The following is a 26,965-nucleotide window of genomic DNA, read 5'->3' as shown; positions in this document are numbered from 1 at the left end:
TTGAGAGCCGACGCTTCGACTTTGTCTGACGTGGCGCTAGTGTATTTGTATTCAGTCACCCACATGATCCACACTCCCTCAGAGTGAGTACGGGGATTTATGGTGGTATATAACAGGTGATCATACCATTGATTGACTGCGCGCGCAGCACTGAATAGTGACATCATCATCTCCACTCTGTGGCTAAACTGGCATTACACAGGGACACTTATCGTGGCAAACACAAATGAAAATGATTGTCAATAAAATTCATAAATGCTTAAATATTATTTTTTTAAAAATCATAAAATGTTATTGTAATGGAATGTTCTCATGGAACCCTTATTTTCACTTTGCAGAACCCCAGAGTTCCATGGAACACCATTTTGGAAACAATGAATTAGAGAATAGACTCAGACTCTAAGGCTGCGTCTAGACTGGCATGATTTTGCAGAAATACTTTTAACGGAAAAGTTTTTCCGTTAAAATTATTTCTGCAAAAGCGCAAAAGCATCCATGGCCAGTCTAGACGCGATTTTGCGCAAGAAAGCCCCGATCACCATTTTAGCCATCGGGGCTTTTTTGCGCAAAACAGTTCTTCCCTGTCTACACTGGCCCTCTTGAGCAAGTATTCTTGCGCAAGAGGGCTTTTTCCCAAGCGGGAGCGTGAAAGTATTTGCGCAAGAAGCACTGATTTTGTACATTTCAAAGTCAGTGCTCTTGCGCAAATTCAAGCAGCCAATGTAGACAGCTGGCAAGTTTTCTTGCCAGTCTAGACGCATCCTAAATGTTTGGCCATCTGGGGCTAGTATCACATAATTTCCACTGCATTGACACTGGAAAACAGACAGCTACTTAGCCACTGCATTAGTAGTATATTTTGATTACCTGCTGACATGAATTGCCATAAAAGAATTATAGGTGTATTCTCATCTTAAGCACTGTAAAAGAAACATGTAAAAGGTTACATTTTGGTATCACAGTATACCAAGTAAAGAGCAGCTTTTACTGAAGCAGGCAAGGATAAAAAGAAATGTTTCTATAAATATTTTAATTCCATTAAAATTGGACTTACACAGTGATAAAACTTGTATAGGCTAGTGAAGAATCAGGCCTCAGATTTTCAGACTCATTGTTCATAGCTTTTAGAACAGCTGTGCTAAACCACTTAATCTCTTTGATCATCTCACCTCTCATCCTTCTTCAGCGGCATCAGCTCAGATGACATCTATATTAAATTTACAATCCAAATCCAAGTTGTTCCACTGTGAGCTCTGTGCTTCTCTAAAACAGGTCCAAAATCTTTTCATAGGCATAGAAAACACAAACGTTATGGTCACATGATGAGAGAGAGACAGCCTCCTTCTAGACAAAGTGACACTGTCTGTTTCAAACCTGTCACCCTCATATTCTCCACTTTGGTTCCCCAGTCAGTGCCTCTAACTCCCACTCCAAAGTCTGTCTACTCCCACCCCTTCATCCCAGGGCAGGGTGACCCAGTGGTCAGAGTCTCACTTGCCCCTATGGGCCAGGTAGTACAGTTCAATAGTCCCAATGCAACCCAAATGTTCAAGTCTAGAACTTGCCCCTATTTGCAAGGCAGCACAGTTCAATAGTCCCAGTTTATAGCTTGCCCCTCCTTGTGGAGGAATGTAACCCAATGGTCAATCTCTCAAGGGTCAGTAGATAAGGGAAACCTTTACATCCCCTGCAGCAGGGAGTCCAGGCCCTCCCACTCCACTGGACCTCAGCCCAGGGACCTGTTTGTGGCTTCCTCAAGCCACTGAGTCAGCAGGGAAAATTCAAGCAGCAACTTGCTGACTCTCCAGTGTAAGCTCACTCACCCTGTAGCCATTGCTGTCCCTGAGTTTCTTCCTACTATTGGGCTGTGTCTACAAAGGTACGATCTCACGCAAAAGCGGCCGCTCTTGTGCAAAAACTTACTTCCTGTCTACACTCGCCGTGTGTTCTTGTGCAAGTAAACTTATGTTCTAATGTATAAAATCAGGGCTTCTTGTGCGAGAACTCTGACACTCCTGCTCAGGAATAAGCCCTCTTGCACAAGAGCTCTTCCAGAAGAGGCCAGTGTAGACAGGCAACATGAATTTCTTGCGCAAGAAAGCCCTATGGTTAAAATGGCCATCAGAGTTTTCTTGCGCAAGAGAGCATCTACACTGGCATGGATGCTCCTGCGCAAAAGCACATCTCTTGCGCAAAAGCACATGCCAATGTAGTCGGTCTTTTCTGGAAGAGTTTTTGCAGAAGAATTCTTCTGCAAAAGAGTTTTTGCGTGAGAACACGCCAGTGTAGACGTAGCCTAAGTGTCTCCACTCACTGATGAATCTCCAGCTCCCCTCCTTCATCTGGAACTTGTAAGGTCTCTAGATGGCCTCCGGGGTAGTGCCTCTGCATTTGGATAGTCTGTACAGTTTGCCCAGAACTGGCAAGGCATATTCACTCCCTTCAGCCACCAGTCCTAACTCTCTTGGTGTTGCGGATGCCCCCAGTAGTCATTAAGGATGTTAAGCGGCGGATAATTGGCTAACTGTGTAGTCGATACAATTTGTATCGACTACACGATTAGTCAGTAAGGGAAGTCGTTCAGTCCCAGCTTGCACCAGGTCCAGGAGCTACACCCTGCTGTGGCTCTGCAGTTTAAATGTAGTAGGAGCCAGGCATGCTGGCAGCCTGGCTCCTACTACATTTAAACTGCAGAGCCTCAGCAGGGATAGGTCCCCAACTCAGAATGAGCCAGGACTGAGCAAGCCCAGCTCAATCCTGGCTCACACCAGGTCCAGCAGCGAGGAACTGGGACCTCCCCCCTACCCCGCTGCTGACAGGGGCTGCTGCCGGAGCAGCTTGTGTTCACAGCCAGCCTGGGCCACTCTGGACAGCGGCTGCTTTGCGGCAGCAGCCCCTGTCAGCGGAAGTCCCAGGTCCCTGCTGGGACCCACCACAGTCCTGTGGAGCAGCCTCTGCTCATGAAGAGCCTGGGCAGCCTCCTCTGCTCCATTCTGATAGAGGCAGCAGCGGGGAAGGAGAAGGTGGCACTGCAGAGACGGTGCTTGGGGGAACCCACTTTAAAGCTGGCTCCCCCAAGCACCTGCTCCTGCTTTCCCCTGCCCCCATCCCCCTTACTGCCTGTGATACAGAGGCAGCAACAGGGAGAGAAGAAATGCGAGTTGAATACAAGACTACCTCCCTAGTAGTCACTCTGCAGTATAGTTCTACCCTGTGGGCTTACTGTCCCCAGTGGCCTCTTTCATATTGCATCCCCGCTCTTTCTGGCCTTCCCTTTCCATGTTATGGAAAACAGTTCCATTCCCAGCACTTTCTGTTTTCTTGGCACAACCAAACCCTTACTGTGCTTTAAATTAGGATAAGATGAAGCCACATACCAAATTTGGTGGTCCTAGCTCTCACCATTCAGAAGGAGTTCTTGAAGAAACAGACTCACAGAGGGACAGACAGACAGATGCACACTTCGAAACTATATAGATGTCTCGGTGTTTTGTTTCTACTGGTGGTGCCCATTAGCTAGGAATGGGGAACCGTGGCCAATGCTGAGGGAGTGGTGCTAGCAGAAAGGGAGGCCCCTTCCAGGATTGGTGTGGGGTCAGGGAAGGCAGGAAGTCTGCCTCAGCCCAATTTCCAGCCTCTTCCTAGAGCCAGCACCCCATACTTCCTCCTAACCCCCATACTCCCTCCCCCAGATCAAATCTTCCTCTCAGAGCCAGCAACCCACATCCCCACCTGCACCCCTGCTGTGGGTGGTTCTAGCTCCCCAGCTCTGCCCCTTCTGCCCAAGGTCCCGCCCATTCATGCCCACCGCAGTACAGCCTGCACAATGGCTGCTGCCCCACACTCCCAACCCATTCTGTACACTGGCCCTTGCCCCATGCTAAATTTCCCCCACCCACCCACCTGCCGCCCAGCACTGGGTAGCATGGTCACACATCCTGGAGCACCGGACAATGTGGCCCTAGCACACGGGTGGCCAACTTGTGGCTCCAGAGCCATATGCTGCTTTTCAGAAGTTAATATGTGGCTCCTTGTGTAGGTACCAAATCCAGCGCTGGAGCTGCAAGTGCCTACTTTCCACTGGGCTGGACCCCCAGCTCTGTCCTAAGTGCTGTCCCCCTCCATCCTTTCCCCCCTAGGATCCTGCCACTTCCCACCCTCTCCACTGAGCCTGTCACACCCATGCTTCACCCCCTCCAGTGTTTTCCACGGAGAAAGAGCTGATCACAGTGGACAGGAGGAAAAGGAAAAGGCGGCACTGACCAGTGGGTCTGCCCATGGGCGGGATGTGCTGAGAGTGGTGGTTGGGAGATAATCAGGGCTGGTGACATATAACTGTTGCTCTTTGGCAACGTGCATTGGTATATTCGGGCTCCTTCTTGGGTTTAGGTTGGCCACCCCTGCCCTAGAATCTCTGCCCTGAGCACCATGGGAAGGGCTGGAAGCATGCAGCCCAAGCCTCCTCAGCTCCAAGCATCACAGCGGGAGGGAGAGGGTGGATGAGTGGTGCACAGCTCCAGCATCACCAGCTCCAGAGCATGGGGAAGGCTCATTGCTTGTGTCACGAACCACAGCACAGCTGATGCCCGGGGGCAGCAGTACTGCACATCCAGAATGCCTACTGCTTCAGCACAATGTTCTGGGGGGGAAGTGTGGGCAGGGCCATGGCTGGTGGTTTCCTTTCCTGACCTATTATATCCACCACCCATGACCCCTGCCCCAGCCCTGTCTCCCTGTCAGAGCCAACACCATGTACCTCTCCTGCCCCTAAGCCCCTCCGTCCCAGCCCAGAGCCCACACACCCTCTGTAACTCCAACCCATGGCCCCAGCTGGATGAAAGTAAGTGAGGGTGAGTGAGTGCTGGACAGGGAGGATGGAATGAGTGGGGCAGAACTTGGAGGAAGGAGCAGGGAAGATCCTGAGCTTACATTCAAAAAGTGATCCTGGGCACAGAAAGGTTGAAGACCACTGCACTAGTTAGATTCCATCTGCAGATTCTCAGGCCCAGATCCTCAAAGTTGCCTAATTCCCCCTGATGTGAATAGGAGTTAGGTGCCTGCCTAAATACCAGTGAGGATCTGAGCTTACTTTGAATTTATCAGTATAAGATTGCAATATAAAAAGCCAAACAATTAAAAAGAACAGTACCAGCTGCCAACTATGTAATAACATAAAAATAGATTTGATATGAAGACTCTCATTTGCACTAAGGCCTCTTCACACCACCAGGCAGCAAAAAAAAAAAAAGGCATTAAAGTACCATCTTTTAGCATATATAACCCTCTGGTTATGCAAGATTTTACAATTCCCATTCCCCACCTCGTTCAGGTGTTATACAAGTTTTTTTTTTTTTTAAACACAGAAATTAACTAACTCTTGCTTAATAAAAGCAGCATATTTTAATTTAATAATAACGGCGGTGATTTCTGGTTTCAAGCCCAGCTGGTTAATTTCTTTATGTACAAAAGTTTTAAAATCATCCATGTTCTTCTCCCATTCATTGGGAAGCCATTGGCCAACAGATGTCCGTGTGCAAACTGACATGGTTTCTCCGCATAAATTTGTACACCCAATTTCCCGAGCCCCCATTAAAATCATAGATTTTCTGTTCTATAGCCATAAGTCAAACAAGCCTTGAGCTGTATAGCTACCGTTGATACCGCCTGTTTGTTCTCTCTCTGTGCATGAACCCAGCGTTATCAGCTGCGGTTTATTAACACTTCATTACAGGTGCTGTTCATTAACAGTACCTGTGGTTCATCTCCTGTGGGCTATACATGTGCGCTGGTTATCTAAAACTTTGTTTAAACAATCAGGAAAAACCATGGGTTATGCACGGGTGCGGGTAATTCACGTGCACGGGTTATATATACTAATTTACGGTAGAGATAAGTTACATTTACATTTGCTACTGTCAGAGCAATTTTAGGATGCCTTGGGTCTTATCTGCCAACAAAAGTTGTAACCCTTTCACTAAATCAGTTTAGAAAAGTGCATCATTACATTGAGATAATCCCTTTCTTGGAAAAGCTTAAACCCCATATTGATTTGATATCTCAATAATGAACTGAAAGAATGAACATTTACACCAATATAAAAGCACCCAAAGTCCCAAGAACCCAAAAATAATTGGCACGACTTGGAATCCTTAGAGAACTCCTTATTAGCTGCCTCAGCAGAAATTTAATGACACCTGAAAGTAGTAGTTCTGGTTGCTCCACAATACGCATGTTGGCAAAGAAATGTGCACTGCTGTTGTAACTGTGTTGTAACTATCAATGCTTTCACCTCCTTGCCTATCAACCCATGCAAGCAAGTGGGATTGTATCATACTCAGGAAGCACGGAGGAATCCGCTAGTGACAGGTCATATTGCAGCAGGGATATAATTGGGGTTGTAGAAAGGAGTCTGTGCGCTACACACACGTTCAGCAAAAGAGGATATTTGATAAGAGTATCTGCCCCACTGGTGGCCATGCTACACTTAGCAGTAGATTTGTCCTCTAGTGAAAAATGAGAAGGCACATTCCTCCTTGCAGGTGACTGAGCTGGGCTAGAATAGATGTAGCGTCCTGGTTCAATGTGGGCCCTTCCCTATCTTGTAGTAAAGGGAGGGCATAGAAAATCCCCTGAACCACTCCTTCTCTGCACCCCTAATCTCAGCCTGGTGTAGAGAGGACGGGGTGGGGAGTTGGACAACAACCCCTCTACTGAAGGGCAGAACTCAACTCGCTTCCTGGTATCAAGCTTTGCAACCTGACAGGAGGGGTCTGGTCACCCCTTGGGTTTGACATCCATGGTGCCACGGATGCCGATAGACCCACCCCGCTGAAACCAGCCCTGCCACAGCGCAATGTTGAGCCGTTTCCCTTAATGGGAGCTTAACACTGGTGGGGGTTGCTTTGGTTTTGGGGGAGGTGTCGAGGCCTCTTCTCCCGTTTGTACAGCAAGCAGCAGAGGCCGGGGCTACGGTACGATCCCCAATGATAACAGTGCGCTGGCTCGAACGGCCGGCAAACCTCCCAGCCAGTCACAGGGCGTCGCACAGACAAACAGCCCGCTGCAGCCCCGCTCCCCCGTGTGCCAGCCAGGCGAGAGCCGCTACCAGCGGCTTGCAGGGAGCAGGCGCTGAGGGGAGGGGCAGGCGGAGGTGGGGGCGGAGCGCTCGCTTCAGGCCGGTAGAGGCGGGGCGAGGCCTGGGTCGCGCCGGGAGGCCGCTCCCGCTGGGGCAGGGGAGCCGCCCATTAATAGAGCTGGCGACGGCGACGGCGGGGGGCGATGGCGGCGGGAGCGCAGCGGGAGCTGGAGAACGTGAGCAGCGGGGTGCCCGGGGGGGCGGCCTGTGCAGCCCGCGCCGGGGGCTCGCGCTGTGCTCGGGTGTCAGGCAGCCGCCTGCACGCGCCGGGCGGGAGCGCCGCTCAGCGTCCTGGGCTCGCAGGGGAGACGCAGGTTGAAATGGTTTGGCTGTGTCCGTCCTTCGCACTTTAGGGGGGGGGTGGGGGTTCTGCGTGGGAAGTCGTGGAGCTGGGTCCTCTCCGGGCTGGCCCTGCACTGGCTTCTCCTTAGGCGGCATTCCTAGAGCCAACAGCTCTGTGCCTCAGTTTCCCTAGCTGCCCTGTCAGACGCGTAATTCTACTCGCAAAAGAGAGTTGGGGTTTTTTTTTAAAGCAAGATGAATATGCTTATAATAAGAAACATGGCTTTAGTATGTTAGGAAAGACAGGACTAGGCAGCACTTTAAAGACTAACAAGATGGTTTATTAGGTGATGAGCTTTCGTGGGCCAGACCCACTTGCTCACATCAAGTAGTGGAAGAAAATTGGCACGACCATATATACCAAAGGATACAATCTAACAAAAAATGAACACATATAAAATTGACGAATCTGGTTTAAGAACAGAGGAGGGGTGAAGGGGGAAGGTTAGTGTCTGTGAGGTAATGACATAGGGGTGATAATTGGGGAAGCTCTTTTGTTTCAGCTAGACCAGACTAACACAGCTGCATCTCTATTAGTATGTTACTGTACTGTTGTGCTTCCTTTCCCCCCCCTCGCCCCGTTTTTTAAAGTTTTTTAAATGACTGGAGAAACAAGTGACAAAGTGGGTCCAAGGGCGTGCGTGCTTCTTTTAAAATTGATGTGTTGGAAAACAAAAGGCAGCCTAAAAGCCAAACCGATGTGTTTATTATATATACAATTGCTTCCAATGTTTATTCAACAGAAAATTCTTCTATTTGGGGTTTTGTGTTTGCTTTGCTCCTCAGTGCTCAGCACACCCTGTTCAAGAGGCCTGTGGGGATGAACGGGAGAAGGGACTCCCTAACGAATTGAAATTCATGACCTGAGGTGGGTCATCAAAATTGGGTAGACCTAAAAGATAGACCTAAAAGATAACTTTAGGGGTGGATGAAATGAGTTCTTGTAAAGAGACGTTGTAGTTACGATAAATGTCAAAAATTGTCAATTTAAAACTCATTCTGAAAATTGGTTTTATTTACGTTCCTGCATAATATCTTGTCTGTGGGCTTTAATAAGGAATCCTATTTGTTTTTTTTTAAACACTACTGTTTTGACATTATTTTTCAATTAATATCATTTGTAGTATGCCACCTTTCTGGCTGGATTGTGTACGCATGTGTGTATATGTGTGGGAAAGACAAAGATAAATCACAAAAGCAACTTCACTGCATATATTCAAGTAACCGCCTTCCTCTGCACCCAAATTATAGATGATTATATGCACAAAACTTGTTTGTTACTTTTTTTAAGAAGGACTTGAGGAAGTAGCATGGCTATGAAACTTAAGTTCTCTATTTAATACACAAGGGATATTGACCTTAAAAGTACAAGCTGCTATAATATCTGCACTTGGCTATCCAGATGCAGCGTCTGTGCAAACAACACCTAGTAATGTCTGATTTTTGGCATGGAAATATGGCTGGAGGGGTTTTGGAAGCTGGGAATCTGATATGAGTAACTAGAACTAGTGTAAAGAGATGCTTTTGTTGAAAGCAGAACTGCAGTAGAAAGCCACGCATGTGACTTCCATGCATTGGTCTCTTCTGCTTTGACCTAGAAACCAGGCCTCAATAAGTCTGCAGTATAGTGATTCGTGTTCTGGCAGGTTCCAATGTAACCAGGATATCTTGGAAGCTATTGGATTTAGTCATTCATTTAAAATCCAAACATACTGTCCCCAGTACAGTAGAAAAGATTGTCTGATTCTGAGAAACATAGGTTGGTTATGGATTAGTGCTGGTAAGAGGGAGGGAAATGGTGCATATTTTAGGTATATTTGTTTTTCACATGAGACTTAGAAAATGACACTTCTTTTAGTCAACAGTTGGCTGCTAGTGAAAGGTGAATATTTGCCACTTCTGATGTAATTTACACAACATCCCTGTTTATTGTAGTACAAGTGCTTTTATATTGTAGGAATAGGAGGCTAGGAAGCAGCATGGTAATTGAGAATACTTGAGTACATAATACAATCTGGTTAGACTGGTGTTTTTATGCCAGTTAGCTCCATATGCACTTGAGTCCTTATTAATGAAGTATGTTGACCTCTCCTTCTTTGATGCTTGGATATGAGTTGACTTGAGAGTTGACCAAACAAAATAGTTAAATTTGTTGGGATTCTGCCTTGTTGATTGCAGCAGCTTGCTTTGCCACCTTTGTGGCAGTGATGCAATCAAGTAAGGAACTTTTGCACTATTGGCAGAAGAATTCAGAGTATTGTGTATGCATTTTTTTTCTTTGCATCAAAGGCTTTCTAACATGTTTCCTCTGTACTTAATCTGTGAACCTTGGGGATTTTCTGGGTTGTAGAGGGTTTGGGGTGAATGGATAAGCTTGTTGAATGTGGCCTTATACTTAGATGAGTTGAAAACCAAGGGAGTTCAGGTGTCTTAAGGGACAGACCAGCTTTGTTTGGTCACTTTCCTGATAAGTATTTTACTTCCTTTGGATGAGATAATCAGATTAGGAGAGTGTGATGTCAGGGATCTCTCAAAGCTTGTGTATTTTCAGCAGCATGTGTACCTTCTAAGGCTCTCTGGGAATATCTCATGTCTTCCATGAAGGCTAGGAGATCCATTACTGAAACATTGCAATAATACGTGAAGGATGAGGTTATTGGACCCAAGAAATCTGTTGGATTTTATTACCATGTTGTGCTGCAGCTCTGAGGCCTTCCTGAAAGGTGACACAGATTTCTGTCTGACAGCCTGTGTGCCACTAGAAGTCATAGGTTCCTGGTCTTCGTTTCATAGCACGTGCATGCACTCAGACGACTTCTGTAGCAGAAATGGGAAGAGGAACAGGAATACACGACACTATTTTTAGATGCATTGTGGAGACACTTAACTTGTGATGCTGTGCTTGGGGAAACTAGTTTCACTAGGGTAAGGTGGAGACATGTTTCAGTCACGTGAGAGTCACAAGTGCTTGATCTAAAATTGCAGCCTAGATTGTGGTGGTTTTGTTGATGGCCAACCATACAGTCAGCTGTAGGACCCAGGTGGCCACTTAGCTATTTAAAAGTGTTACTTTTTGAGAAGGTGGCTGCAGAAGCCTACCTTTGGTTATCTTAATGTAGAGTTATAAGGGGGATGACACCAGAATCTACTAGAGAAGGATGGGGGAGGGGAGAATTTTTTAGAAAGGGAAGCGATCTCAAACTCCCATATGTGGGCCACTTATGGCCTGAGCAATTGCACAATCTGGTCTGGGAGTCCCAGTGGGCTTGGCGGCGGGGGAACTACCAATTACCAGGCCCCAAGCTGTGCCCCTTCTTGTCACCATGTTGCCTCTTCCTTCCCTCCTCCCCACCCCCACATGATTGTAGGGAGAGTGACAGGCCCTGACCAGTTGTGCAACACCAGCCCTCCTAGCCCCCTGCGGTGTTCCCTGAAGCCATGTCTTGGGAGGGCACAGGGTGCCATGGGGTGGGGGAAAAGGATGGGGCAGTGGTGCGTATGGGAGGAACTCGGGGGCTGATAAGACAGAGACACCCCCCCCCACACACACACACCCTTGCCTGGACTCACTGGCTGGATTGCATAATTCCTCTGCCCAGGGATAGCCTGGGGGCAAAGAGTTTGAGATCCCTGGTGAAGAGCAATTGGATTCTAGATTCTTTCTATGGTGTTGGTGTTCCAGATCCTACTGCTAAGACTTCAGGATCTGTGTTGTCTTGTAGCCCGGTGTTACCAGACTTGCCCAATACTCTGGGGTATGCTCATTTATTAGCAGGGCTCGACAAATTATGGAAAATCTTACTCGCCAAACAAAAAGGACTCGTTTTTTTTAATGGCATAAATTCCTAATAAGAATAAGAACAGTAATTTCTAATAAGCAGGGCTCGCCGAACCGCGAGCTTGGAACTGCTGAAACTTCTAGTGGTTGCCTGTTTACACAAGTCCCGCTGCCTGGGCGGCTTTGCTCGGGTGTCCCTGGTCTGCTGGGGGTGTCCAGCGACTTTGCTGGTCTGCAGGGAGACGGGGAGCAAAGCCTTGGAGCACGCCCGCAGCGGGACAGCCCGGGCGCTTGAGCTGTCCCCCTGTGGGCGTGCTCCGCAGCTTTGCTCCCCGTCTCTCTGGTCTGCAGGGAGACGGGGAGCAAAGCCTTGGAGCACGCCTGCAGCGGGACAGCCCAGGCGCGCCTGGGCTGTCCCGCTGCCGGCTTCCCCGGCGGCTTTGCAAAGCCACAGGGGGGCTGGGGCTCCGGGAAAGCGGGTGGTGGGACAGCCCAGGTGCGCCTGGGCTGCCCCGCAGCCCCAGCCCCTCCGCGGCTTTGCTCCGCGTCTTCCTGGTCTGCAGACCAGGGAGATGCGAAGCAGCTTTTCTCGCCCTGGAGTACACGTAAGTCGGATCCGCGTAAGTCAGGGACTGCCTGTAGTTTGGTACAGAAAGATGGTGTGCCTTGTAAACAGTCATTGAAGGAGAAATGTAAAAAAAGTGTGGGGAAAAGTAATCTTAAATCCATGTTTAAATTTCAGGGTTCCCTGGAGGTAACCCAGAGCACAGAAGATGATCCTCTACTTGATGCACCACTTCTTCCACCTCATGAATTGCATTCACAACTGAGTCCGAGATTCCATGCTATTCCGACAGTCTTAGTTGCCAATTTTCTGTTGCTTCTACATGTAAGTGTTTTTTTATTTATTTTAAAGTACCCTCAGATTTTAATTAACTTGAGTATGAGGAGATAATGGGAAATTCTGGTTCCCCAGCTGTAATGCACTGGACCTAAAGCATGGATTGTGAGTAAGGAGAGCAGTGACTTTTGTTGCATACTCCTCATACCTTGTGTTTAAGTTTTCTGTCCCAACACTGCCAACTTCCAAGTCGCATGGATATGGCAGGTAATCTAGTCAGATAAGAAGTCGCTTGACTTGAGTGTATCGGATAATGTGAGTTATAGAATCCCAGTTAAATTGGGATATGGCTTCAGGACCAAGAAAGCATTGCTGCACTTACTCTTTTGTGCAGAGTTGTTTGTTTTTTTGTGAGTTTTTTAAATTTAGCAATACTTGATATTAAAGACTAATCCAGTCTAAATTTTTGGTTTATTATTTATAGTTATTTCCTGTGAACTTAGCTTTGTCAATGCTCAACTAGTTCTAAAACCTAGTAAATAAGTGTCTTAGCTCTTCTCAGGTTAGAAAAAGTCTTCAGATCTCATATGTAAGCAACTTGCACTCATATAACTGTATCAGTATGTTTAATAGAGTTTGGGTAGATCTGATGTTGACAATGCATTAATGTTACATCTTCAATACCCTTCCCACTCTGAAATGTTAATGGGGGTGGTGGTGGTGGTGATGTTCCAAAGGCATACAAACTACATCATCAAAACCTGTTTCTTAAAATGGACTTTGCTACGTTTGAGCAACCCCCTAGTGTAAAGACCCTTTAAACCAATTCAAGAGTGCATAATGTCAATTTAGTTGGTGTTATTTTGGTATGTAGTCGTGCCCTAAACTTGTCATGTTGGTAACTACAAGCATTGAAATAGTGCTTCTCTTTGATAGGCTTTAGCTGGTGTTCTCAAGCACACATCCATCTGAATTTTTCTCACCATTTTTTTTTTTACATGAAAAACAAAAATAATTAAACCTTTCACCAAGCATATTCCAGTGTAAAAAGTAGTGCATTTGGTTAACTTAAATGGCAGGATTGATGATGCAAAATTGGGTATCTGTAGGTAATCGCGAAGTATTACATTATTTTCTACAAACTAACTCTTCATCATATATAATAGATATAAAAAAATATATATGGCTGATGATAAATTAGAAATCATTAAATGTGTACAATAAGGGAAGCTAAAGACGTGGGGGGAAAATCCATCACTGGTAAGGCTAAGGACAATAAGTACCCTTCTTATCCTTACTGTATGCTAGGGACAGAAAATCCTAGCAGTGATACTGGTCCATGATTAGATAGAGGAGGTAAAATTTAGTAATGATGCAGAAAAGGCAGAACAAATTTCTGTGTTCTTTCCAGGAAGAAGTAGCATGATATATTTTTTGTACAAAGATGAAGTATCTTCTAGAAAATTGCAGTAGATTTTTTTTCTTTCATTTGAACCAATCCAAAAAATGAGGCATAGTAAGTAAAAAGATTAAGGTAATATTGCTTACACTGTAACTACTAATATTAAGGTCTGTCTACTTTCTTTCACAGGTTGCTTTTGTTGTCTTATCATTTTTAGCAGGTATATATTGTTCTTCTGCACACCCAGTTGAAGATGTGTGCCCTGGAAACTACACCAACCCACTTAAGGTGCAAAGTGTCATAATCATTGCAAAGGTAATTCTGTGGCTTTTGCATGTTCTCTTTGAACGATATGTTCAGCATCATCACAGTAAAGTCAGAAGCAGAGGATACCTCAAGATCTACCGATCAACAAGAAATCTTAAAAGGCTGCCACTCTTAATACATTCTACAGGTGAGATGAACTTTTTTGAATTTTGTTCTTCGTGGATTTTGTATGAACAAACATTGTGAACTGAACTATTCTATCTGTGCTTTTTGAATTCTTCATCTAAGGTGTGCCACACCAGTTTGAGTGCTATGCTTAATAGTTGAGTACAAACCTCCAAACTTGTTTGTCAGTGGAGCAGGAGGCTAGAACTCTTTGAGTTGAAATAAATTTGGAAATAGTAGCACTGACTGGATATCTTGCATTTGTCCACTAGTCATTTTCCTCTGTTTCTGGTGAAGTGTTTGCTGTTAAGATGTCTTGAATATAACCATGAAGCAATAGGACTGCTATTGGCTGACCTGCATTCTGAAGGCACTATATGCTTCATATAGTAATAAGAATCTGCACTGCTTACACTGTGTGTAGGCTTCTGATCTTGACTTTGCAGTCAAACTTGAGAACTTAAGAGCAAAGGATAATCATGTAGGAGAAAAGCAGTCACATAAGGCCCGTTTTACAAAAAAGGCTGGGGTGGGGAAGAATACAGAGTAGACCCTCTGATCATTATGAAACAGACTTCCTCATTTCTAGAGTTCTGCACAGATACATCCACATTTGTATCTGTAAAAATGAGTTGCAAATATCTGCCAAGGCACACTTGCAGGACTCTACTCATTTGCATGTAAAGAGTGATCATGTGCATGTGTGGAGAGAGTTGCCAAGCGATGTATTCCATAACTGCAAAATGGAAGGAGTTTAAAAGGTCTCATCCCCTTGGCTTTTCTCCAGATACTCCAACTTTTAATTATTTAGGCCATATGTATACTACAGCATCACAAGCTCCTACACTGCTAGTATGTTACTGTAGCACCAATGCTTCCTATTGTTAGAGAAGAAATGGGGTGGACAGAGCAGAGTAATGGAGGCAATGGTTTGTTTTCTCTCACAAACCTGACACACAGCTTCTCCCTTTTGAGGGTATAAATAATCCAAGTTGCTTGTTTTCCCCATCTCTGGCCTCCCGTAGTCCCTTCAAATTGTATTCTGCACCCACTCTTCAGGGCTGGGCCAGTTGCTAAATTCAAGCTTGATCCAGAATCGAAAAGGTATGTCCCTTCAGGCCCATGATTCACCTGCCCTCAGATCATTCGCCAGTATCAGTGGCAATGCCATTCTCCAGCCCTTGTCAGGAAGTCTGCGCTTGCATCCTCCTTTGCCTCAAGTCACTGTGCTGAACTGGCTGGCCCCTGCCATTTTTTCCTCTCACTTACTCTACCAATTTAGCAAGGAGAGTGGTCTATTAAACTAGCCTCCACACCTCCTGGTCCCTTTCTTAAATATTTTTTTAAAACTGCCTTTACTTGGCAGTTTTGGTGATTCACACATTGTGTGGAATGTCCAAGGTAAATGTACGTGGGCTGTTTACCCCCATCTGCTCCTGAGCCGGCTGTTTCTTCTCTAACACCTACATTAGTGGGAAAGGTTTTCTTCATTCACGCCAAAGTGATAGCTATTAACAATGTTCCTTCTGCAAGCTTAAGGTTTCTAATAAGTCCTAAGTGTATACACACACAAATGAAACTTGACTGGGCATGAGGGGTGGGGGTTAACTTTCCTCAACGGCTATTGAGGCCTGAAGGTGGAAATAAATTGTAGTACCACATTTCATAAAATAGCAATTTGGCCCTGACGGTTCCAGCATAGTAGCCTGACAATGATCTGCTTTAAATCAGTAAATGAATTCTATACCTATGTTACATCTGTCAGATGTCTTGCATTCCCTGGAATTGTAAATATGACAAGAAGTGTGGGAGGTGAGCAGGGGCGATGGTAAAACTGGTAGGAGGAGTGGGAATTCATGTCTCCCCTGCCTGATTTGGAACAGGGATTGGATCTTGGTATCCCATGTGCTAGGTGAGTAGCCTAAGCGCTAGGTTACTGGTTATTCAGGGGTGGGTATCTTGTTTCTCATCTTGGAGCTGTTCTACTCCATTCAAATTCTTCTTATATAACGCTATTGCCCTGGTGAGCTAGAATTGGGGAGAAACTTGAAGCAACATTTCAGTAAAAGTCTTTCTCGGTGGGCTCTGGTATGTATAGTTGTACTCGCTCATCAGCTGTAATTATGTAGGGGGTACGTTTAGAAGATAAAATAAAAAAAGAACAAGGTAAAAATCACCTAGGAAAGTTAGATGCCTGCAAGTCACCAGGGCCTGGTGAAATGCATCCTAGAATACTCAAGGAGCTGATAGGAGGTATCTGAGCCTCTAGCTATCATCTTTGGAAAATCATGGGAGACAGGAGAGATTCCAGAAGACTGGAAAAGGGCAAATACAGTGCCCATTTATAAAAAGGGAAATAAGAACAACCCAGGAAACTACAGACCAGTTCATTTAACTTCTGTGCCAAGGAAGATAATGGAGTAGGTAATTAAGGGAAATCATCTGTAAACAATTGGAAGGTAGCAAGCTGATAGGGAACAGCCAGCATGGATTTGTAAAGAACAAATCACGTCAAACCAATCTGATAGCTTTCTTTGATAGGACAACGAGTCTTGTGGATAAGGGAGAAGTGGTGGATGTGGTATACCTAGACTTTAGTAAGGCGTTTGATATGGTCTCGCGTGATATTCTTATCAATAAACTAGGCAAATACAACTTCGATGGGGCTACTATAATGTGGGTGCGTAACTGGCTGGATAACCGTACTCAGTAGTTATTTAATGGTTTACAATCCTGCTGGAAAGGTATAACAAGTGGGTTTCCGCTGGGGTCTGTTTTGGGACTGTCTCTCTTCGATATCTTCATCAACGATTTAGATATTGGCGTAGAAAGTACGCTTATTAAGTTTGCAGATGATACCAAGCTGGGAGGGGTTGCTACTGCTCCAAAGCATAGGGTCATAATCCAAAATGACCTGGACAAATTGGAGAAATGGTCTGAGGTGAACAGGATGAAGTTTAATAAAGACAAATGCAAAGTGCTCCACTTAGGAAGGAACAATCAGTTTCACACATACAGAATGGGAAACGACTGTCTAGGAAGGAGTACGGAAGAAAGGGATCTAGGGGTTATAGTGGACCACAAGCTGAATGAGTCAGCAGTGTGATGCCGTTGCAAAGAAAGCAAACATGATTCTGGGATGCATTAACAGGTGTGTTGTGAGCAAGACATGAGAAGTCATTCTTCCGCTCTACTCTGCGCTGGTTAGGCCTCAGTTGGAGTATTGTGTCCAGTTCTGGGCACCGCATTACAAGAACAGTGTGGAGAAATTGGAGAGGGTCCAGAGAAGAGCAACAAGAATAATTAAAGGTCTAGAGAACATGACCCATGAAGGAAGGCTGAAAGAATTGGGTTTGTTTAGTTGAGAAAAGAGAAGATTGAGGAGGGGGGGACATGATAGCAGTTTTCAGGTATCTAAAAGGGTGTCATGAGGAAGGAGAGAGAACAAGAAGCAATGGGCTTAAACTGCAGCAAGGGAGGTTTAGGTTGGACATGAGGAAAGAAGCAATGGGCTTAAACTGCAGCAAGGGAGGTTTAGGTTGGACATGAGGAAAAAGTTCCTAACCGTCAGGCTAGTCAAACACTGGAATAAATTGCCCAGGGAGGTTGTGGAGTCCCCATCTCTGGAGATATTTAAGAGTAGGTTAGATAAATGCCTATCAGGGATGGCCTAGACAGTATTTGGTCCTGCCATGAGGGCAGGGGGCTGGAATCAATGACCTCATGAGGTTCCTTCCAGTCCTAGTATTCTATGAGTCTATGCATGTAAAACATATGCTCTACATATATAAAAATGAACACACTTGTCTGCCTAACAACTACAGTCTTTCAAGTACTTGCAATTCCTCTCCCTGTAAAGCTAAACTGAAGTGGCATGTTTTGTAGTGGTACACAGAACCACCAGAAGGGTTCTATACTGAATATGTAGAACAAGATTGCTGTACTGAACGGTCAAATACTAGACAATACATCTAACATTGATACTAAACATGACTGATGGCATCTTGAAGTCATGAATGTAAGGCACAAATTAGTGACAGCTAAATATAGAATGAAGGTCGCTTGAAGAAACACTAACTGTTCTGTAGGAACTAAAACTTTAAGCTTCACAAAAAACTACAGTTACAAACACATTTCTGTTTTACCCTTGGGGCGTTTAAATAACACATCAGTCATGGGTTTTTTCTATTGCATAGCTATAATCCATTAACCTAAAAAATGAGGAATATAGATTAGGGATGTTAGTATGTAATTGCAAAGATTATTTACTGCATCAAATATTAGCAGTTACACAATTATTTGAGAGTCCCCTTGAGCAGGGCCAGCAGCCAGTGCACTCCCTAGGAGCCTCCTGCCACTCAGCACTGATGACTCTGGTACAGAGGCAGCAACACAGGACAGCAGCAGCCCCTGTATGCAGGGGACCCAAGCTTCCCAGGGACAGAGGCTGCACTGGCATCCCATGATGAGCCTGGGCCCGCTGCGGATAGAGCCTGCTCTGTGGCAGTAGCTCCTTTCTCCCCCACCCGCGCTGCTGCCTCTAATAGAGGTGGCAGCACAGGGTGGGGCAGGTAGGAGCTGGTGCTCCTGGGGAGCTGGCTTTTTTAAACTGGCTGTCTCCAAACAGCAGTTTCTGCCTTCCTTCCCTTCCCCGCGCCCCCTCCCCCCCATTGCCTTTGTGGGAGGCAGCAAGGAGGCGGGGGGAGAGGGGAGACAGAGGCACTTGGGCTTAAGCTGGCTCCCCATGCATATTGGCTCCTGCCTGTCCCCTCCCCCACACTGCTGTTTCTTCTATAGAGATAGCAAGTGGCAGAGAAGTGGATGTAGTTGACAGGATGAACCGATAGGCTTATCAGTTAATCGTGTAGTCAGACACATGTTGACATGCCTAATATAGATGTTGTAGGAGGGTCTTTTTGAACCACTTGACGGTATTGGCTAGACTAAAACATATAAATGTCATTTCTGTTGTGTTTTTTCTCTTAAGGAAATGCCGCCCTGCTTCTGATACTGGCAGCTTGCTATTCCTTTCCTGACAACAGGAAAGTATGTCTCTACCTGATCCTGGGAGTATTGTGTCTGGAGCTGGTTTGTTCTCTGTTATGCATAGTCATTTACACAGGTGAGAACTGCAGTTACTGCCTTGTCCTGTGACTGCCTTACAAAAGCTACTAAACTTTCTATTGGCTCTGCTCTCTAAGCATGGTACCGGTTGAACCTCTGTGGTCCGGGACTGATCCTGCAAAATATGTGGTCCTTCCAGATCACGGATGTTGCTGGATCAGAGAGCCCTAGCCACAGAGGTTGCCAGTGACTGGGAGCTCAGCTGGCAGGGCAGTCTGGAGGGTCAGTGGTCTGGGGGTAGGGAACCTGGCCAGCAGCTGGCAGCCAGAGCAGAGCTATGACCATAAAATTAGTTTCTCATACCTTGACCCATTGCAGGCCATTCAGACATTCTTGCTTACAGCAAACTGGAAATCATTGTCATGCCTTGAACTCTAAATGCTGCCAGATAAACTAGGCTACTTGTCCATTTTAAGGTATTTCCTTGGAAATTACTAATATAGACGAACTGTACATAATAGTGTATGTTTACCACACATTACTAGCATGCTCTCATGGCAGTTTTATCAGACACATGTTCAGAGTGGATTTTTTTGTTTTGTTTTTTACTCTGACTCAGAGCTAATATTCTTCTTGCTTAGTCAAAACTACTTTCCTTGGACATGTGGAACTTAAATTGAGATGGAATATCTCAATCTTTGAACTTGCAATTGCCTTCCAGTTCCCCTTATTTCTCCCTTCCCCAAATCTCACTTCCTCTAGTATTTGATGGTTAGTAGTCCTTAAGTGACATTGAGACTCTTGGAGTCCTTACTTAAATAAAGCAATACACATTTCTAGTCCATTACCCATAACTGTACCACCAACAGTTGGTAGAAAATAATTTAACATAGAAAACTATATTGGATTACAGGCTTAATAGGTTTGTCCTATTCCTCCAGGACCATGTTTGTTTGTTCTATTTTGGCTTATTCTATTAAATCCTCACAGTGGACTTACTGGTCCAAGTAATTTAAAAACTACATATATTAAAATAATCCAGTCAAATTTTTGAACTTCCATAACTCAAACCTAGATGACCAGATGGCCTGTGTGCCATGCTTATAGATCATACGTGAGACTTAGACAACATGAAACACACTTCTCCTGATTACTCAGACTAGTAAGGAAAATAAAGTGTTACACACGACACAGTTCAACTGTTCAGTTTATAAAACCAGAAATTAGATGTCTTAGGTCCTAAATGAGAGTATGAGCTTAGAGACCTTTATTGCTACAGTGAAATACAGACAAATGTTCCAAAGTGGTATCTATTTTTTTATCTTGCTTTTAAATGCCATGTAAACATCATCGTCCTTAAACTCCTGGGAATCCTTTTTGTGTGTCTCTCTTAAATCTGAGGTATGGATTGGTTTCATGTAAAAATCTAACTTTAATCAACTATACTTACTTCCTAAAGGACTGATTGAGACCAGTCCACTTCTGGAGGAACTGAGTGTCTCTTATGTTTCCTACTTCAGTCAGCATTCATTTTGTTGTGTATCTGACACCAAACTATAGTGGTAGTGTAATTCATGTTCTGGAATTCCTCTCAGTAGTGACAAAGGAGACCAATTACAAAATTAAAAGAATGGTGTTGACAAGAGGGGAAAGGTTAACGGGTTGAGTTAAAGGGGAACAAAGTAGTGGAGAGGAAGGAGAAAGGAAACACATGTTATAACATTATGCTACTAATTGTCATGTGACAATCATGAAAGTCAAACTGACTTCTAGATAGTAATATTAAAACTCTACTCTAGAGCAAACTTGATGTCTGGAGAAAAACCTAGTTAGTGACTTGATAGAAAGTTGCAGAGAGTAGCTATTTCCAGTGTAATGATAAACTACTAAATATTATGAAAGCTTTGAATATGCTGTTTCAAGATCTGACTTAATTTTTTTAACTTGTGCTCATAATAGTATTGAAACTGCCTCAAAAAATGAAGCCCCAAATGTAGTGGTACTTCACTTGGCTATAGTACAGGCTCTGATACTAAGGTTTGTCTATATGGGGATTTTGACCAACATAGCTGTAGCACAGTATGTTTTCCTATATAGCTTTGCTGGTATAATTCACTCACGTGGACATTACTCAAGTGTAATTACTCCAAAATAAAATCATTCTTATAGTGTTCACAAGATGTTGTGCTGGCATAGCTATAGCAGAATATTCAGCTATATCTTCCATTTACAGTCAGTATATCTTCCAGTGTAGCAAAACTGGATATTGTAGCAATGACTTTCTTTATAAGTGGCAACTTCCTGTCAATAAAATGCTTATATCAACCTGTGTGTGTGTGTGTGTGTGTGTGTGTGTGTGTGTATATATATATATAAATAAAATATGCAACTTGATATCTGATCCTCTTGAATTTAGCATTGTAGCAAACAGCATGGTTAAGAAGACCTCAAATCTATACTTGTTAACTAACATGAAAATTTATTGGATATTATTTTCTCTGCTTGAGGCATCCTATGATCTGCCTCTAGCAACAGAAATGCAATTCTATAAACTCTGTACTTACAACATGTTCGGTAGTGCCTTATTCCAGATAGTCCCACTTATCTGAACATTACTCCACAAATAATGCTACTGAAGGATGTCAGTGTGGCCTTTGATGTTCAGTGTGTTTCCCTAGTGGTCTTCCTCTATTCAGAGTAATCATGCAAAGATAAGCACATCCCCAGCTCCATTGATAGACTTGAAAGAGGATTAAGGGTGCTGAGCACCTTCAATTTTAGACCTTGTAAGGGCTCTTGAACAAACCCTGCCATACGTTCCAGTGTGTATACAACAGGCATGACATTCTTACTCAAAATTTAATATTCCATCCCTCAACAAACATAATGAAGGTGACCATCTGAAAAGCTTATTTTTTTTTCTTTCCTCTGTGTGCCTCTTACCATAAAGTAGTCTTAAACTTTGGTTACACGTCTGCCTGAGTTATTCCTGTAATCAGTCAGGCAACAGGCTTCTGCATAGCCAGTGTCTGAGGAACTCCTGGGGGAAGAGAGGAGAAACATCTTCTCTTCTTGGAGAGGCTAGAATAGAAGAGAATGGGCCATTACATAAAATAGATTTTTAGGTATGTCTTGGAGACTGTCATATATTCTTTTTATTTTAACATAAATTCTCTGACCAGATATACAGTATGATACATCAATAACTCAACCAGAGTCAGTCCATACTAACCTGCATAGTCTAAAATAAGGATTGTTCAGTTCACTTTCAATAGGTAGTCTTTACATAAAGGTCTGCTTAAAATTATTAGCTTTGTTCAAATTATCAGCTTTGAACGTTCAAAGTTGTTTTTCTGTCTCTGTACTTGAGAGTCTATTTTAATAGATGACACTACTTCATGTTATTTGCACAGTGGTGCAATATTTGAGTTGAAAAACTGCTGAAGAACAGTATTGATGTACAGGTTGGACCTGACTGGTCCCAGATGAGGGATTTTTCTGGACCACAATAAGTCCCTTCAGGCCCCCTATCTCCGCTCCCGCCTTCCCCCTCCTCACCAGGCTTCCTGGCTCCCCATGTAGCCCAGTTATGCTGTGTTCCAGCCCAGCTGAGCCATGTATTGGCTCCTGGAGCTCCTCCCTCTCCTGCAGCCCTGCTGAGCCACTTGTTGGCTCCTGGGTTTGCCCCTCTCCCACTTAGCCCAACTGAGCCACATGCTGCCTCCTGACTTCTTCCTCATAGCCCAACTGAGCTGTGTGCTGGCTTCTGGCCTCCTAATCCCCTGCTGTGTGCCAGGACTCTGATCCTGGAATATCTGGTCATGCTGGATCACAGATTTTGCTGGACCAGAGAATCCTAGTCTAGAAAAAAAAATACTTCGAGTTGTCAGGAGTGAACATTTTTGTATTTGGGCCAAATTTGAATTTGTGATTTTTAACTTTTATATCTGCCAGGTAGTATAGACTGTGGACATGTTTCCAGTTGGTAGTATTAATGACAGTTTTCTCTGCAAACTGTGTTGATTTTAGGCATGAAAATTGAGCTATCCTGTTATCCTTGTAACTAGTTCTCTAAGATCAGACTGAGGCATACTGATCCCTACTATGCTACCCTTCCCTGTTTTTTAGAAGTGATAGCAGTTTCTAATACTTGTAGCAGCCCACCTGTCTAGGGCAAAATGTCTCAAGAATTGACAAACTTACTTTTTAATTTAAAGCATATCATAGAATCATAGGGCTGGAAGAGACCTCAGGAGGTCATAGCTCTCAGCCCGCTGCCCAAAGCAGGAACAATCCCAACTAAATCATCCCAGCCAGAGTTTTGTCAAGCCGAGACACATACAGCATGGATTCTGGCAATGGAGGCTCATTTAAGTGGAGTCCTATCAATGCAACATGTGGAGCTCAGAATCCTAATTCTTCAGGAGTTTAAATAGTCTGAGAAGCTAATAAGTCATTTATTAATATGCATTAACAGTGCAGAGTGAAACTACACACGGATGTCAGGACTTCAATGGAGATAAATTGAAATTAATGGAGTTCTTAAGATAATAACTATACAGCACTCCCTCACAAGATATTTTTGTACAAGAGACTGGAATGCTACAAGTAGAAAAGGGAAAAACCCACTAATATACAGACAACATGGCTTCTAGTCTCAAGAATTATTTTGTAAACTTGGCAGTTTTATACACAAATTGAGAACAAAACAGTATAGACAGATAAGAGCAAGCAAGTGCATCTTTTATTTCAAAAGTCTTCTTTTAATGAGCCTTTTATCATTGCAGGAAATGTAACATTCCCTTCTGTCTACTCTTGGGGTAGAGGTCAGGGAACAGCCTTAAGTACAAGAGTGCTACTTGGGCATTTCATAGGTAATGCAAGCTACACAGGTCTCGGACATGCCCTACACAAATTTAAGCAGCAGCACCAAAGGAAATGCCAATTTCTAAGGTGTAACCTGATCCTCTTGTTGGGCTCCCTTTTTATCCCCTCTGCTGTTACTTGTGAGGCAGGTTGGAACCCTCTGTAGAACTCAGTTTAAGTGCCAATTAACCCTATTAATAAAGAGTCTGCATAATTAACTACCTCTTTTCGTTTCAGTGAAAATAAGCAATTTCAACCAGGCAAAGCCAAGGCCAGATATAATTGAAGAAGAGAAGATATATGCTCACCCCAGTCACATTACCTCAGAGATTGGATTCAGGTAACCACTTCAGTTAGTTTATGCGGGTAACTGTGTAAACACTTGGCATCAATTTTTGTACAGAGTGGTGTGTGGGACCTTAAAGCGGTCAGGAAAAATGGAAATGTGGTGGTAATTCCTTAGTGGACTTCTGCAGCATTGTGGCAGTTATGTGCACAAAAATCAGAAGCTGCAAAGATGGTCCACCACAGCCATAGTAACTTGATAGAGTACAGAAATGATGAATCATGAAAAGGGTATGCTATAGCTTTAGTAGATATTGAGTGGCCATATGACAATTATAGTAGATAACAGTAATTCCTCATTTAACACGGTAGATATGTTTCAGAAAATGATCGTGTTGAGTGAAAACATGTTATGCGGGGTCAATTTTCCCATTGAAAATAATGGAAAAGGTGGGGGTTGCGTTTCAAGCAGTGGTGTCGAAGTCAATTTTCTGTTGGTGCTGAGTCGTCGACATCAACATTAGACGATGTACTGTACAGTACAGTAAAACTCCCAATAGGGCATCAACTAGAACCCAGATGTACTCTGGTCAGCCACTCTCTTGACTGGGCTGCTGAGAGCTGCATGTGCTCTCACAGCTCCAGCCTGCACTTGTTAGCGACTGGGACATAAGGTTGGGGGAGAGAGGGGACTGACTGGGTTATAACAGGGTGGGGAGGTGTTTGGCTCTGGGGAAGAGAAGGGGAGGAGAGGGAAGGGGGATCCGGTTGGGAGTACAGTATGTCCCTGTGATAGGTCTGCCAGGACCCGCATTGTGTCCAGCAAGGGGGGGGGGGGTCGCCGGGTAACGGCGTTGTGAGTGGTGAACCCTCGGCCGCTTTGCAGAAAGGCGGGGGAAGCCCCGAGCAGCTGCTGGAGACAGGCCCATTGGGGAAACCCAGCTGCCGGCCTGCAGGTGGGAGCGGGTTCCAGCTGATGTCCAGTGAGAGGGGGGTCGCCAGGGAATGGCGTGGCGAACCCTCCACCGCTTTGCAGGGAGGCGGGGGAAGCCTCACACAGCTGCCGGTGACAGGCCGGCTGGGGAAACTGTGTTATTTTGGGGACGGTCGTGTTGTTCAAAAAACGTTCCCCCCCCAAAAAAATCATGCTATCGTGGAAATATGTTAAGCGGGCACGTGTTAAACAAGTAATTACTGTACTCCTATAATTTCACCAGTAATGTGCTAACCCTAATTAACTGTCCTTAATCTCTTAAGAGTTGGTTTTAATCAGTCTGGAGAAATACTGATGTCTTAGATCATGCCATTAAAATGTGTCTTGGTATAAATCAAGGAGCTCTTTCCCCAGAGGAGGTGGGTTGATACCTGGGAGGGAAATGAATTAGGTGCTCCTTCCCAGAAGGTAAGACTTTTTCAGTTTGAGATCTGAGATCTCTCTTATGCTGGAGTTAGGAGTATATGACAGCTAGCATAGAGGAAATCTACAGATACTTCACATATTTTATATGGTTTTCTGGGGAACCGTGTGGGGTGGAAATCAGTCTTGCCTTGCACGTTTTTGACTACAACAGGTTTTAACTCCCTAGTCTGGCACCCTTGGGACCTAACTGGTCCTGAATCTGGAAATTTGATCTACCTGGGTCTAGCAATGCTGGCTTCTTCGCTGCCACCCACTGCAGGACTCCACTCCAGCAGGAACAGAGGGGCTGACCTGGACCGAGTGGAGACTGAGGGGGGCTGTGGAGCAATGCCAAGAGTGCAACCCAGCAGGTGGAGGGGCTGTTCTTATGGCCCCTAATTGCAAGGCTCCACCTCTTTCACCCAAGCGCGCGCACCCACTTTCCTCCCTCCCTCAGTTTGAGTGCCTCTTGGGGAGAATGGGAAAGAAATTGTTGAGCATGGGGTAGGGCTCCTCACTATGAGTGCTATAGCCTCGGAGCACCCATGGGGATGGTGTCGGTCAATAGAAGTCTGGGCTGTAGAGATCCAACCTGTACATGTTTTAGCACCGTACAGTTGCTCCACAAGCAGTACCTTAATCTTCCAGTAAAACACTTCAGCAGCTCCTTCTCCTGCAATCTAAACTAGATTGCACTTGTAGATCAAATTTGTGACTAAATACCCTATAATGCAAGTCATGCTCTCATGGAAACAGTCGGCAGGCAGGATCTTGAAAAACCAGCAGAAAGAGCTAATTTTTCTAGTGTCTTCTGAAGCTTGGTGTGCACAATTTCAAACTTTGATGCACTTTCTGGAGAAACTGTGTGTCTCGTGTCTCTCCTCTGTTCTCCTTGCTCTCCTTTCCCCTTCCCAAAAAAAGAGGGACAGAAACCCAGGCTGTAGGGCATGTCTTCAGTGGTATTGGTGTCTAACAGTGCCTGTTAAGGGTATCAAGCATTGGAGAATGTGTGTAGTACAGTCTGTACAAGCAATCATAACCCTGATTGATTCAACACCCTTTTTGATTGCTTTTCAAGCCTTCTGAAAACATATCTGCATCACTTTGTAGTAAGACCACCTGTGCTGAGCAAGAGTAATGTTAACTCCTGGCTGTTTAAAGAGCAGGTGTACTATGAAAAACTCCATAAAAGGAGGATAGAGGATTAGAGAGTTCCATGATTTCTTGTTATTTAGATCAAATGTCAGTTCAAGAACTTTGCAGGGCTGACTATGAGTTGGGATCTGTGAAGAGTTACTCTCTTCCTTCTCATACTTACCCAGTAGTGTAAATCCTGCAGACTATATTTTGCCCTGAGTAACACTTGTGCAACACTGTTAGCTTAAGCGGATATGTGTTGGTATAACTAACAGGCTCTGGAA

The 26,965-nt window shown here is 44.6% G+C and overlaps 1 protein-coding gene across 2 annotated transcripts in view; it reads left to right on the top strand.

The window, feature by feature from the left end:
- Positions 1-26,965, top strand: part of TMEM192 (transmembrane protein 192) — a 57,570-nt gene that overhangs the window by 27,136 nt on the left and 3,469 nt on the right. The window contains exons 1-5 of one of the 2 annotated variants that reach the window (XM_075930156.1): positions 7,155-7,311; positions 11,998-12,144; positions 13,688-13,952; positions 18,918-19,052; positions 24,098-24,200. In XM_075930156.1, the coding sequence (XP_075786271.1) occupies positions 7,279-7,311; positions 11,998-12,144; positions 13,688-13,952; positions 18,918-19,052; positions 24,098-24,200 (683 nt within the window). In that variant the 5' untranslated portion in view covers positions 7,155-7,278. Of the gene's footprint in view, positions 1-7,154; positions 7,312-11,997; positions 12,145-13,687; positions 13,953-18,917; positions 19,053-24,097; positions 24,201-26,965 lie in introns of those variants that run through there. The other variant, XM_025186073.2, reaches the window with a different exon arrangement.

This window comes from Pelodiscus sinensis, chromosome 5 (genome assembly GCF_049634645.1).
Source record: "Pelodiscus sinensis isolate JC-2024 chromosome 5, ASM4963464v1, whole genome shotgun sequence".
Lineage (NCBI taxonomy): Eukaryota > Metazoa > Chordata > Testudines > Trionychidae > Pelodiscus > Pelodiscus sinensis.
Note: the sequence above shows the minus strand (reverse complement) of the source record. Positions and strands in the feature narration are given on the sequence as shown.